General features: G+C 56.1%; 9 protein-coding genes across 9 annotated transcripts; 4 read left to right on the top strand and 5 right to left on the bottom strand.

Annotated features, from left to right (window-relative positions):
- Positions 1-219: 219 nt before the first annotated feature.
- Positions 220-1,254, bottom strand: ColSpa_11639 (transcription factor IIIA; the record flags this gene model as incomplete). Its single annotated transcript, XM_049277851.1, has 2 exons — positions 220-899; positions 963-1,254. The coding sequence occupies 2 exons, from the start codon at positions 1,252-1,254 to the stop codon at positions 220-222; spliced, it is 972 nt and encodes a 323-aa protein (XP_049133808.1).
- Positions 1,255-2,214: 960 nt separating this feature from the next.
- Positions 2,215-3,141, top strand: ColSpa_11638 (NmrA-like family domain-containing protein 1; the record flags this gene model as incomplete). The annotated part of the gene is made up of 1 exon (XM_049277850.1): positions 2,215-3,141. One exon carries the CDS (start codon positions 2,215-2,217, stop codon positions 3,139-3,141), a length of 927 nt encoding a protein of 308 aa, XP_049133807.1.
- A 113-nt stretch (positions 3,142-3,254) lies between these two features.
- On the bottom strand, positions 3,255-4,364 carry ColSpa_11637 (uncharacterized protein; the record flags this gene model as incomplete). Its single annotated transcript, XM_049277849.1, has 1 exon — positions 3,255-4,364. One exon carries the CDS (start codon positions 4,362-4,364, stop codon positions 3,255-3,257), a length of 1,110 nt encoding a protein of 369 aa, XP_049133806.1.
- A 350-nt stretch (positions 4,365-4,714) lies between these two features.
- Positions 4,715-6,262, bottom strand: ColSpa_11636 (itaconate transport protein; the record flags this gene model as incomplete). Its single annotated transcript, XM_049277848.1, has 1 exon — positions 4,715-6,262. One exon carries the CDS (start codon positions 6,260-6,262, stop codon positions 4,715-4,717), a length of 1,548 nt encoding a protein of 515 aa, XP_049133805.1.
- Positions 6,263-6,934: 672 nt separating this feature from the next.
- ColSpa_11635 (protein transport protein bos1) lies at positions 6,935-8,544 on the top strand (the record flags this gene model as incomplete). The annotated part of the gene is made up of 3 exons (XM_049277847.1): positions 6,935-6,939; positions 6,987-8,096; positions 8,265-8,544. The coding sequence occupies 3 exons, from the start codon at positions 6,935-6,937 to the stop codon at positions 8,542-8,544; spliced, it is 1,395 nt and encodes a 464-aa protein (XP_049133804.1).
- Positions 8,278-9,169, bottom strand: ColSpa_11634 (thiamine pathway transporter THI73; the record flags this gene model as incomplete). Its single annotated transcript, XM_049277846.1, has 3 exons — positions 8,278-8,841; positions 8,892-8,977; positions 9,028-9,169. 3 exons carry the CDS (start codon positions 9,167-9,169, stop codon positions 8,278-8,280), a joined length of 792 nt encoding a protein of 263 aa, XP_049133803.1.
- A 609-nt stretch (positions 9,170-9,778) lies between these two features.
- Positions 9,779-10,851, top strand: ColSpa_11633 (mitochondrial intermembrane space import and assembly protein 40; the record flags this gene model as incomplete). The annotated part of the gene is made up of 4 exons (XM_049277845.1): positions 9,779-9,983; positions 10,060-10,453; positions 10,508-10,638; positions 10,685-10,851. 4 exons carry the CDS (start codon positions 9,779-9,781, stop codon positions 10,849-10,851), a joined length of 897 nt encoding a protein of 298 aa, XP_049133802.1.
- Positions 10,852-11,807: 956 nt separating this feature from the next.
- On the top strand, positions 11,808-12,496 carry ColSpa_11632 (uncharacterized protein; the record flags this gene model as incomplete). Its single annotated transcript, XM_049277844.1, has 3 exons — positions 11,808-11,843; positions 11,956-12,404; positions 12,466-12,496. The coding sequence occupies 3 exons, from the start codon at positions 11,808-11,810 to the stop codon at positions 12,494-12,496; spliced, it is 516 nt and encodes a 171-aa protein (XP_049133801.1).
- Positions 12,497-13,287: 791 nt separating this feature from the next.
- On the bottom strand, positions 13,288-13,560 carry ColSpa_11631 (uncharacterized protein; the record flags this gene model as incomplete). Its single annotated transcript, XM_049277843.1, has 1 exon — positions 13,288-13,560. One exon carries the CDS (start codon positions 13,558-13,560, stop codon positions 13,288-13,290), a length of 273 nt encoding a protein of 90 aa, XP_049133800.1.
- Between the last annotated feature and the right edge of the window lie 16 nt (positions 13,561-13,576).

The following is a 13,576-nucleotide window of genomic DNA, read 5'->3' as shown; positions in this document are numbered from 1 at the left end:
GAATGAGAATAGAACCGCTTGCTACTCAGACATGTCCCCATCTTCAGTAACGTCCATCATCAATAGTGACGTCGATCCATTATTACTTGTGATTTGCCTGTCAGGAACGCTGATAACTTGAAGAAGAAGCTCGTTCCTTGAACTACTGGATGTTCTGCCGAATTACCAGTGCCGATGATAGCGGGGAGTCGACTTCTTATGACCTATTGAAAGGTGTGATCACAGCGAACCGCCTCTGTTATGGAACCAGAGCCTTGCCTCATCAATACCCATTGCTCCTACAATCAGAATCCTTCCAAACAAGTCGACATCATCGGCCGCGGCATCCCTCAGAATATCATCAAAGTTCCCCTTTGTGACGACGAAGTGCCGCTTCTCCCTCCAGGCTACAGCGAAGTCGACCACGTCGGGCGCCTTCCACAAACTCGCTGACAGAGTCCATGATTGGCAGATGAAATGGCTCTCCTGGCACCCGGGTATCTTACCAATGAGCACGTTATAAGTGACGAGCAAGAAGCAGGCAAAGAATATGGATCGTCGGGCAGATTCTTGAAAGATCCATTCGTGCCAGGTCTCTTTCGTGGGATAGGTTGAATGGTCCTCTGCCGGGCCAGTTTCCGGCTGCCCGCGATCCCATCTTATGAACGGCTGAAGAGATAGCATGGCGCTATCAAGAGCAGGCAGAGTTTGCTGTGCAGAGGCGCGCATGGAGATATCGCCATCGAAGAGGCGGATGATCTGATAGAGCAGGGTGGCTTGAAGGCGGGCCAGTATGCTGAGACGATCCTTGGGCATGGGAGAGGAGAGAAGCTCGTGGGCTCTGGCTTGAATAGTTCGCACGACAAAGTGAGCGTTGGTTGAGTTCTTGGCGATGTACAGAGCACAGCACGCTTGGGCATCTGTATCGTGATTGTAAGCAAATGATCACCAACGGCAAGGCATTCTCAAGGGAAAGATATCACCTTGCATCTCTCTCGGCATGCGGGTTCGGTATAAGTACGGGTGACTCCAGGGGGCCTGGTTCTCCAGGACTGTGGAGGTGGGGACCTTCTTGATCTCATCAAGGGCGTATTGGAGGCGGCTGGCTATCATTTCCTCAAACGAGCCTTCTGGCAAGACGCCCTGGGACGGGACGAGCATCTCTTCTGGCCTCGGCGTCAAAGACGAGAGAGACAAGGAACTATCAAGAAGAGCATCAGGAGCCAATAAGTCCTGAAAGTCCATGTCCAAGTTAATGTCATCGAAGTCGTCCATATTCAACGGGAGAAGATCCACGCCTTGTGACCAGGGTATGAGAGAGTTATCAGGGCATATGGCTTGCTCAGGGACAGAAGCGGGGGTCTCGGCCGACCTCTCCGGATCTTCTTGAGGTAAAGGTGTTTCGACAAGCTGAGGGGCTGTCTGCTTCTTCAACTTGGATGTTGACGGAGTGGGATAGACGCAGTCGATCTTCCGCCGGGAGCACCGTAGACATGTCGGTTGGCCGTGATCGCATCGGCGCTTGGCTTTGATGCAAGCCAAACATGTCTTCCGTCGGGGCGGCGGGTTGGCTCGTTCCAAGAAAGAATTGGACATTGCGGGTCCGGTTCGAGCAGTCTCCTCTCGTGGAAATGCGCCTGGATTCACTCACCAGCGCAGAGACTCAAAACGATGTAATTCTTGCGGAAGTGCAGAAGACCAGCGAGCTAGAGGAGGAACAGCGCTGAAATCGAGTGCTAGGGGGGACTCACAATCAGGCAGTGTTAGCGCTCTCAGGCTTACTTAATCCGCATGGCGGGATTCCGCCAACATTGTCCACCACCCAAACAGTCACTCATCCTTTATCCTCACTCCATCATTCGCAAGCCACACGCTGACTCCTCAAGATAGCCAACCAGTCGCATCATCATTGACAATGCTGCCGTTGCGTGGTGATGGCGGCATTCCGTCCTCTACAAGTCAGACCTCGTCCGTCCTTCTCTTGTGCGACCTTGAGATGAGCTTCCGCAACTGCGAAGTTCGCTTCAATGGCTCCTGACAAAAGGCGGGTTTTCTGGGCTAATGTAATGAGACGATCTCAAGTCTGAAATAATGGCGACTATAATAAGACTACTAGACGTCGCAAACTTCCCATAGGTCTTGCGATCTTTACCAGCATCTCACTTGTTCAGGCGAGCCTCACTACCTGTTACACCGTATTCGAGTCCAGTCCAATACCAAGCATCATCAGCTACGATGTCACAGCGAACCATTTTCGTCAGCGGTGCCACTGGCACAGTCGGCGGTGCAGTCGCCAGAAACCTGCTCTCAGAAGGCATCGCCGTCCGCGCCCTTGCTCGTGATCCCGATTCACCCGCTGCGAAAGCTCTATCTGCCCTCGGCGCGTCCATTATACAAGGAGATTACGACGACGACACCGCCCTCACAAAGGCGATGAGCGGCGTTGCCGGAGCCTTTCTGAATCTGACCCCAAACTTCGTTGACCACACCTGGGAGCTCACAACTGCGAAACGGATCATGGCTGCGGCCAGGCAGGCGGGGGCGACGCACTTCATCTACAGCAGCAGCTTCGCCGTTCAGGCGCCCGAGTTGCTCAAGCACTGGGATCCGAACAGCTTCATCGCGAAGGTCCTCTTGTCGAAACAGGCCATTGAGAAAGAGGTCCGCAAGGCTGGCTTCAGCAACTGGACGATTCTCCGACCCGGTCATTTCGCGGCGAATTACCTTGTCCCGCTCGCCGCCAAGTTTCCCGAGCTCGTCAACGACGGGCGCTTCGTCACCGCGTTGAGACCCGAGAACAAAGTCCCGATGGTAGACCCCAACGACATTGGCAGGTTTGCCTTGGCGGCGTTCCAAGACCCTGGCAAGTTCAACGCCGAAGAGGTGGCCATCTCGTCCGAGTTGTTGACGGTGGATGATATCATGGCGAAGCTGGCCAGGGCCACGGGAAGAGACATTAAGGCTGTATACCTTTCCGACGAGGAGGTTGAGGCGCAGAAGGCGGGGAATCCGTTCATTGGTGGCCAGCTGGCCGCGCGTGACATAGACCAGTTTGCTGATGTGGAAAAGACGCAAAGCTGGGGCGTTCCTTTGGGAACTTTTGACGAGTTTCTAGAGCGGGAGAAGGACAGAGTCAAGGAGACTTATGGGCAACTTGCCTAGACACTTGTCCTGACCATCCCGCCATTTGCAAAGAATCAACTCAAGGGCCCGTTATTATAGCAGAAACATCAGTTAAGCAATTTATTAACCCGTCTTTGCTGTAGTTGATCGCCTCATCCAGTGCTGAAATCGTGGGCCTGCCCATGCATCTCCCTCCCCCAGCTCGCCAGACCCTCACCCAACGCCTCGGTTAAAGCAGAATCATATCTCCTCCCGCTCTCTGCCCAAGCCACCCGACCCGTCCTCCACGTCAGCCACTTCTCCGCCAGGACCCCTTCCGGCGCCCTCAAGATGCCAGTCGCTACGTTCAACAACCTGTTGCCGTCTGCCTGCCTCCGTGCCCCGTCGCAGTCAAAGTATCCCATCACCGTCGCACCGCACGTCCCGCAAAACGAGCGCAGCACGCCCTCGGAGGACGCAAACTTCTTGGACGTGCCGATGCTGAGATCCTCGGGGACTTGAGGCGAGATGCAAGACTCTGGTATGAAAGCCCAGCCGACGGCGTGGGCGCCGGTTTGGAGACGGCAGTCGTCGCAGACGTCCAGACAAGCTATCCATTTGGTCGAGTCGATGGGCGAGAGCCACTTCTTGTAGGCTTGGTCGTCCACCATCGCGGCCTTGGGGCGGGAGATGGTGAACGAGACGCCGCCACAGTGGCATTGTGCCCGCAGGACCTCCTCGCCGTCTATTCCGACTTCCCTTCCAGGGCTCGTGGTCTCGTTTGCCTTTGGATCTTCGGGGTTCCAGACCCTCATGTCCGCGCCTGCGATGCGTGGAAGCCAGTTGTACAACCCGCCTCCTGGAGCCGAGGCAGTGTTGACATGGGTACGGATATCCCACGTCGCGGGTACATCGTCCTTGTTCGCGTCGAACATGGACGCGGAAATGACCCAGTCATCGTCGTCGACGCCGACGTCCCCAATGTGGCAGCTGCAGGTACTGCAGAAATACCTGGTGCTCGAGGCGGTTGAGTGACGATACGCTGTCAGAGATGAGAGGGACGATGGGGCGATGAAGTCCGGAGCGATACCGGACGGGAGAGGTGCATGAAAGATACACGGGGTGCCGTGCGTATAGCGGCAGATGCTGCAATGGCAGAGATGGACCTTGAGAGGAAGGGAGGAGGCAGGGAGAGTGAGGTTGAAGTGGACAGCTTTACAGTAGCACTGGGCTGTCAGAGTCTTCATGTCGACCTGTGTTTCGGCGACTTGGTCTTCACTCATTGTAGAGTTGGTGATGTGGGTGGACGCTGTTGGCTGGGAAGGAGTTGCGAAGGGCCAAAGAGGGTGAGGGGGCAATTGAGTTGAGATCGTGGCGGTGAATTGGAGGGAAAGATGGCGACGTTTGTGTGGCTTTTTAGTTCAAAGATAACGAAATGGCATGGTATCAAAGACAAGGCGCGGTGTAAGCAGGCACGTATGCGGGGTTCGACCGCGAATAGGCCACTACACCAGTCTCGCTACTTGAGAATTCTCAAGTGAGTACAGTCTGAAAGGATATTTTGTATTTTTTCCAGCTAAACTATCAAGATCAAGGGTATCATGCAACGCTATGATTCTACTGCGCCACAGCCTCAATTTGCGTCCTTCTTGAGCTCTTTGGCTTTGGCTGCCTTGCGCCACTTAACACCCCAGTACATGACGGCCAACAACGCTGGGCTGAAGACGATGTATAATAGAGCCAGCAGGGTGAAAGCCCAGCCCACACCCATATTGTTGATCATGGGAATGATTGCTGCAGTCGCGGCCGCACCCAGCAAGCACCTGGTGAAGTTGTTCGCCGCCGTCGCAGTTCCGGCCTTGCCCGGGTGGATATCGATGATGAGGGTGTTGGTAGTGTTGTTGAAGCCGATCATGCCAACTCCAAAGAGGAAGAGGAGCACGCATGGGACAGCCACATGGGCCCGGAGGTGTAGAGCCCAGCCCCAGATCAGAAGAAGGATTGAGCTCATGAACAGCAGCGGCAGACCAACTTCAAGGCGGGCTTTCTCGATGGGAAAGTCAGACAGGTCTTGCTGACGAGACTTGTCAAGAGGAATGCCCAGCCGCTTGCAGTGCCTACGGTAGTTCCAGTTGGTCAGAGGTCCTACAATAAAGGCGGCGGCGACCGAGCCACCGGCCATGGGTAGGTACATGAGGCCGACTTTCAGACTGTCGAAGCCGTATATCTCCTGGAACTGGGTCGGCATGGAGGCGGCAATCGCGTAGAACCCGGCAAAGACGATGGCGCTGAAGCAGAGAAGCAGGCCAAGCTCCCGCTCGAAGAGCAGAAGAAGCGAGCCGAATGGGTTCAGTTTGAACTTCAGTGCAGGCCTGGAAGTGTTGGAAGCTCCCGTCGTGGACCTCGTGACTGGAGCCCCGGTCTCTCTCCTGGCCCGGAAGTAGTCTTTCAGCAACTGGTAACCGGTTCGATAGAGCCAGGGAGGGCGAACGGATCCGTCGTTGACGATCATCCGGCACGTTTCCGGGAAGAATAGCAACTGGAAAACGAAGTACACGCCGGCGAGGATGGCAAGGAACCAGAAGATGGACCTCCAGCCGAGATACTGAGTAAGGACGCCACCAAGGACCGGACCTAAAGCAGGAGCCAAAACGATTGGAAGGACTGTGATTCCAACGTACTGCCCCCTTTCCGCAGAGGTAACGACATCTGCTACAACTGCCGAGGCCAGCGCGACGGTGCTGCTGGAGCCTGCCGATTGTATGCAGCGGACGACGAGCAGAGAGGCGTAGTTCTGAGACAAGGCCAGACCGATGTTTGCTGCAATGTAGACAACGAAGCAGATGACGTATGCTGGTCTACGGCCGCTGTTGTCGGCCAAAGAGCCAATGAACATGGGGACGATGCCCTGGAAAATCATGTACGTCGTAAGGGTAAGGTTGATATCGGAGTCCGAAACATTGAACTCATGGGCCAGGACCGTCAGGGCCGGGAGGTAGATCTGGGCGGTGAACGGCGAGAAGAAGCCAGCCAGGCAGGCTCCTAAAACAATGGCTCGCTTCTCCCATGTCGTGTAGACGGAGTATTGCGGTGGTCGTTCCGGCTGCTGTGGTGGCGCCGCAGCTTCTTCGTCTATTGTTGTCGACTTCTCCATTGGGACAGGACTCGATGGCCGGGACATTGTGGCCAAGTTTATGGTGTTTCAACCAAGAGAATGGCGCGAATGTAATGTGTTGAGTTGTGAGTAACAACAGAACACCAGGGCCAGCCAAGACGTCCAGATAGAAGGCATTTTAATAACGGAAACCAGAACAAGAAGAAAAGAAGAAAAGAAAAAAAATCGAATCTCGGCAGAAGCCCGTCGACGGCTAGCTACGTCGTTGGTCACTGGGGCGAAAGGAAGATAGATCGTCGCCCGTTGGTCGGGCATGCGGCATCATAAGACCTTGGGTGCATCTCGGCGCCGATTCGGCAACGTCTCCAGGATACCGCTTGTGGGCATTCTAGGAACTTTGGTCTACGCTACCGTATCACGTCAGGGGGGAGTGTCAGACCGGCGAGATTCGGTACCAGAAACCGGCTCCGAATTGACGGAATGGGGGGGTAATTACGGGTCCGACTGTAGCAGTGCCGTAAATCAGTGTTATGGACGCCTACCAAAGCTCGCGAAGCTGACCATCAACGGTCCGTGTTCGGCGACTTGCATCTTGCCTAGTCTTGGGGTCCTTGGGGGTTCTTGGGGGGTTTGGGGGCCTTGGGGCTAGCGGAGCTGCTGGTTGTTTGGCCAAGCCCAAATAATTTTGGAAAGCGTGCACTTTTGAAAAAATAGCATCAAGACGAAGTCAAGGTTCACATGAAGTTTGTAAAGTCGAGTTGCCCCTTACAGCGACGGCTAACAAGTCAAGGACCGAAGGCAGGGATGAGGTCCGCTGCGGGCACGGCACAGTTCACAGGGATGCATGTACTGTCCGGAACACAGTACGGCTCCCTGCCACGAATCAGGAAGGCGGTGACGTGTTTTCTTTCGAGAAGCCACCTGTAGAGCTCCAGCATGTCCTGAGCTCCATACCTAGACCGTGGGACCCTGCATTCGACCGAGGTGTGCTCCTCGACAACTCACTCGGACCCTTCTTTTTGTTTTGCAACGACTCGAACCATCCTGCTGTGCCTTCAGACCCTGGTTCGACGCCAGTACTCTGCTCTATAATTCCCCAGCATGGTTGGTCACTGCCCGAGCGCTGCTCCAAGTTGCGCCCTGCTGACAAGCTGCAGAACGTCCAATACAACTCGGCCCTGCGCCAGAGCAAGGCCATCCGCAACGACCTCGAGAAACTGTCGTCTTCCGCTGCGCAGCCGACCGCTCTGACTCCCGCCGAGATCGGCAACGTGTCCGCATCCCTCGCATCCTTCTCCAAGACCGTCGACGAATACAACAACCTGGCCCGTCAGGAGCTCGTACAGAAGAAGCAAGAAGAGGCCTTTGAGCGCGTCAAGCGGTTCCGCGACGACCTGTCCGATTTCAAGTCACAGATCGACTCCCTCAAGAAGGCGCGCGAAGATGCCATCCACAGCAACAACCGAGGCGAGCTGCTGGGCCGCCGCGCCTACGTTACTGCGACGCCCGAGAACCCCTACGCCAACGTCAACAAGTCGGCGTCGTCGACGTTCCAGAGCCGGGGGGCCTCCACGGGCCAGGCTGGGGGTGGCCTGAGCATGGGCGGCAACGACGTCACGAGGGAACAGCACGCTCTGCGCGAGCAGAACTTCTTCGCCAACACGAACTCGGCGCTCGACGAGTACATTGCGAGAGGGCAGGCGGTCCTGGGCGACCTGGGCACACAGCGCGAGATGCTCAAGAACACCCAGAAGAGGCTGTACTCGGTCGGCAACACGCTGGGAATCTCGGGCGACACCATCCGCATGATTGAGCGCCGCGCCAAGGAGGACAAGTGGATCTTTTGGGCCGGTGTCATCATCTTCTTCCTCTTTTGCTGGGCGTGCATACACTTCCTGCGGTAGGCGCGCGACCGGCTGGAGATTTGGTTGGGCTGCGGGATGATAACGAAGTTGGGAAACATTTGAGGGGGCATGGCGTTTTTGGAGTCGGCGGCTGCAGTCTGCATGCACCGTGCATTTTTCTTCTCTCGAGCATCAGGGGTGGTACCATGTACAACAAGCGACAGTCGGGTTTTGGTTCTATTCGATGCCCGCAAGGGCAATGGTGAAAAGCACCGTGTTCGTCGTCTCGATCTCGACCACCTTTGTCTCGGGCAGCACGTGGTTGCTGGTGCTGATGTGGCCCCCAAACTTGGTCTCCCAGTTCTCGACGTCCCATTCGAGGCCTTTGGTGGTGATGTGGCTGGTGCCTCCGATGGGGATGATGCCGACGTGCTTCCCAAAAACGTCGTCGCCGCCCTCGCGGACCCAGATGCTGTGGCGGCCGGGCTTGAGGAGGAACGTTAAGCTCTGGCCCGAGACGAGGTACAGCCTGCCTTGGGCGTAGTCTGGCCCCGGCTGGAAGAGGTACAGGTGGTGCACCTGGCTGAGCCCCTGGTCGACGCGGCCGCCTAGCCCTCCGAGGGCCACGATGTCGGTGTTTGGCGCATGGTTCGAGCGTATCCACGAGACGGCCTTGCCAAAGTCCGTCGAGTACTGGTCAGGGTCGTGGATGACCCGGGTCGGCTTTTCCAGCTTTGTGTAGTAGTCCTTGACGGAAGGGAGAAGGGAGTCCAAGTCGCCGATGATAACATCCAGGTTGGTCTACGACGGTTAGATAAAGCCGACAGGCAGGCAGGGCGGCTAGGACTCACGAATGGCGAGTGAGACTGGGCTTCAGCTGCCTTGCTGAGATCATGCAGCCTGTTTGCTCCGCCATCTGCAGCGACGCGCGTGAGGGCTGCAAGGGGGTGTTAGCAAGAAATCAGAATCGGTGCTCAAGTGCCATACCGTTAGTCCATAGCGAGTCAAAGACGGGGGACTGTTTCACAGGCTGATTGAGCACGATGAGTGAGAAGTCTGCCGGGCCAGGATATTCTGGCCTCCTCTGCCGAAGAAGAGCGACGGGGTGCCACTCAAAGCTTGGCGACATCTTGAGGCTCCTCGCGCGAATCCACGTCAGATACCAAAGAGACAGGTCAAATGCAGATGAGCTAAATACAGGCCAGTCCTCAGAAATATAGCCAACTATATCCAAGGAACAGATGCGCCAAAGTGTGACTGGATATGGTTCAAAATGTACAAGAGAAACCAGCGATATTCACGGCATATCATCACCACCTGGAGTTTATCTCACTCATGATGCGTCGTTGTCATCAGGCCAGAAATGGAATATCTCGCAGAAGTGGTGCAACATGATTGGCAGCCAATGAAGCGCTGACTCCGACGAATCCAGTGTCCCCACCAGTCGCCCGGTTTTTCTGACCGACCGGTCGGCCGGACCTGCGTCAGGCTCATTCATCATCGATTGAATGAAGGGTGGGAATGCGCCGCTAAAACCTCGGCAGAACCCGTCATCGAAGCTTCAATTTTCTTTTCGATTCGGGCTTACCAACCCGCTCCATCTGCTCCCGTCCGCTTGCTCCCGCCCGCAACACGCGACCTCTGCCATCTCCGTGATTCCCCTTTGTCTTCGTTTACCCGTTTTGTTTTTTTCCTCCCTCCTCTTTGGTTTTAGCTTCTTTATCACAGACACCCCGAAATGTATCGCAGTGCCGTCCGGTCGACGCCCCGCGCCTTGAGCGCCGCCCGCCAGTCGGCAATCCGCGCAGCCCCTCGACGATTCGCCTCGACGACACCCGCCGACAAGCCCCGGTCATGGAAGGGCTCAGCATTGAGATGGGGTCTTGCGGTCGGCGCCGTCTACTGGTACAACACGAGTCCGGTCTTTGCCGAGGAGCCTCTCCGTATGTTTCACTAGGGAAGAGCAACAGCGTTGCGAGTTGATCAAGGGATCGTATGCTAATTGAACTTTCCCGGCAGCCCGGACGATCCCGGCCCCTTCCCAGTTCTCCGACTCTGACCTCACCACTGTCGACGCCATCGTCGAAGAGAAGCGCAAGCGATCCATTGTGAAGGCCGAGGAGGCCAAGCCTACGCCTGCCGCTGCCCCCGTGCCGACGGAATCGAGCGAGAAGACCCAGGAGCCACTCGAGGGCGGCGAGGGCGCACCGGCGCCCGGATCCCCCGAGGCTCTGGAGGCTGAGGCCGGCCAGCAGGGCGCATTCAACCCCGAGACGGGCGAGATCAACTGGGACTGCCCATGCCTCGGCGGCATGGCGGACGGTCCTTGTGGCGAGGAGTTCAAGGCTGCGTTCAGCTGCTTCGTCTACTCCACGGAGGAGCCCAAGGGCATGGACTGCATCGAGAAGTTCCAGTACGTTGGGCTAGTTGACACAAAGCGTGGACACCCATGCTAACTGAGTTGCAGGGGAATGCAGACGTGCTTCCGGAAATACCCCGAGGTCTACGGCGCTGAGCTAGCCGACGACGACGAGGCCCCGAGGACGCCCAGCCCACTCTCGATGCCAACACCGACGCCACTATTGCGCCGCCTTCCCCGTCCGTCAACGACAAGAAGGAGGTCAAGGCCGACTCCCCTGATCAGGCCCCCGAGCTGAGATCAAGGGCGAGTCAGAGGTGAAGAAGCCCGTGGTCAAGTCTGGCGCTGACAAACAGGCCGAGGATGCCAAGAAGATCCCCGCGCCAGAGCCCGTTGACCTCACCCAGCCCAACACCAGGGCGACGGACGCCACGGCAGCCAACAACAACTAGAAAGCGAGGCATTCTCGTTTCGTTCCATTTGCAAAATAAAACTCGCTGTACGTAGAAGTACACGGAGGCGGGATGTGGTGCATTGCAAAGGGGCAGCTAATGACACCATGACGGGAAATTTCGGGCATATCTCATGTACCATAATCGTGTACAAAGTGTACCAGTACGAAAGAAAGAACCAAAACAATAGACATACACTTCTCCATAGGATTTCGTCTATTGCGTCCATCTTTCTTTTTGTCACGATCATAGTAATTTTGGCTTCAGACTACCCAACAACATGGGACGACTGTTTTTCTCCAGACCCACGAGCATGAACCACATTGTCAAATTCCGTCAGTGACAGCTCATCCGGGATCCATCTCCCCCATCCGAGAACGGTCCGACGCATTGCAGCGTTCCTGGCGGTTGTCCGGGTTCTTCCCCATGTTAGCGACCGAATGGCTCCATAGGTGAGTGGATAAACACTTTTGTCATTGGTTCGCTGATCGACTTGTCCCAAGCTCCCGAGCCGCATACGTCATACGTCATTGGCTTCCAGGCGCAGTCGCGCCAACCAAGATCAAGGAAAGCTCGAAGGGGGAGAGGGGGAAATGGTCAAACCACATGACGACCTTTCTTCCTTTCCCGCGTGGTGCTAATTTTCCCCCTACCCTCCTTTCCTTCCTTCCGGTTCCTTCCTTCACATGACACCATCCTCTTAAAAGGAACCTCCCGTCTTTCCATCCGCGTCATTTGTCGATCTGCCACACCTTTTTTTTCCATCTGCGCATTCACACCTTACACACCACTGTAAAGCTCTTGCTTGTTGCATCTGCGCTCTCTCAACGAGCCTTTACAAACTCAACCCCCAGAAACATTTGAACCACACATCACAAGTAAGTGTCAACAAAATCACGTCATGACCGACATGTGCGCGCGTTGCTAACAACGTTGCAGTGGCTTCCTACGCAGACATGGCCGCCAAGGGCCCCAAGCAGACTCCTGAGGAGGTACGTTTAGAGATCGCGTGATGTCACGATACTCTCAGTACAAATCTGTTGAACAATCACACCACTTGTATGACTACAAAAAAACAACGCTAACCTTCTCCACCGTCCTCAGGCTGCCGCTCCCCAGCCCCCCGAAATCTCCATCGAGTCCGTCGAGTCCGTCGCCTCCACCTCGTCCCTCGTCGACGTCGACATGCCTAGCGTACACACGGTCCCCCACGACTTCAACGAGCAGGAAGTCAAGACCGACACCCAGGCCGACCGCATCGAGCGCGAGGAGGAGGAGCAGAAGGCCCGCGCCGAGGCCGACCTGGCCAAGAAGAAGGCCGCCGGCAAGGCCCGCAAGGCCGACTCGTGGTTGAAGCGCCAGTTCTCCTCCCTCAGCGACGGCAGCGCATCCGCTCTCGTCATCACCAATCTTGTTGGCGTCGTCGGCCTCAGCACCTTCCTCGGCTACAAGGCCTGGGGTCTGTACGAGCGTGGCCGCCTGTCGTGGCAGAACATCGGCCTGGGACTTGGTATCCTGGGTGTTGTCGGTCTTGGTGAGGGTATCTTTGGAAGGTAGGCATTCTGCGTCACAAACCATCTGGCTATTTCATGAACCGTACTGACGCCTGCGCAGCTACCTCTACAAGACCAAGGGCAAGAAATAAGAGACAGGCTCGTCGGGTGATGACGGCTTGGATTTTGTCTTCTTCTAATGGCTTGGGACTCTTCTCTCTTTGGCATGTGGCACGGATTGCTGGCATGGGGGGGCGAATAGCGTCTTGACGAGCACGACGCGGAACGGCTCTTCCGCTGTGTATGTATGTACTTGGCGTTCGGGGCGAATACGGAATTACAATCTCCTCCATACAACCACAATGACGTTTTTCAAACCAGACCAAAGAAAAAATTGCTTGAATGACTGCTTCTAGGCCCACCAAGGCGTGACACGTCGTCGCCGTCAACGCGTCCAGTATCGCGTTCGTGTTATCGCATTGAGTTTCGAGCCCGGATGAGCATCATGGCGGTATCGACAAATAAGTATTGAATATACTACCAAGGAAACCGACCGCGCCCCACCGGTCGACTGCATACTTTGTCTGCTGGGTCCCGATGATGTTGGTAATAGTATCGTAGAAAATCGTACAGACAAAAAATGGTAGGTTTCGCCAAAGCTCAACATCCCAGTCGCTATGCCGTTTGGTTGCTAACTCCTTCAACCCCGTGTGAACCCTCCCAGATCGGACACCTTGAACGCCCACGCGACTTTCGCTTATCCAGCCTTTGCTTTGAGCCAACTCCCAAAGACTTTGATCACAGCCTAACCTTGCCTTTAGCCGTTGCCCGCTTTGCCCACGAGTACACACGCGATATAGCCTTCTTACATCGAAACGCCGCCGTTCTCGCCGCCGCCGCCGCCCACGAATCCTACATTGCCTGCCTGACGCGCGCTCACACGCTACGTGTTGCGGCTGTTGTTGTGCAACTCTCTCAGCCGCTTGACCCAGTGCTTGCGCAACGCCGGCGACATTTTGCAAAAGATCATGGCCTTGTTGTCGTCCGCGAGGGCCTTCTCGGCAATCTTCAGCTGAAGGTCCATATCCTCGTCGGAAAAATCGCGGAAGAAGATGTCAATAGCCTGCTCCGGCCACTTTGGTGGGCTTCGGCCGCGGAGGGCGTCGGCAATCCTGATGAGGCCGTCCTCCATCAACTGCTTACCCGCAGACGCCATAGACGCCGACGACGCG

Source organism: Colletotrichum spaethianum (genome assembly GCF_022836535.1).
Source record: "Colletotrichum spaethianum MAFF 239500 DNA, contig49, whole genome shotgun sequence".
NCBI classification, from domain to species: domain Eukaryota; kingdom Fungi; phylum Ascomycota; class Sordariomycetes; order Glomerellales; family Glomerellaceae; genus Colletotrichum; species Colletotrichum spaethianum.
The sequence above is the reverse complement of the archived record's forward strand: the minus strand, read 5'-3'. Positions and strand labels throughout refer to the sequence as shown.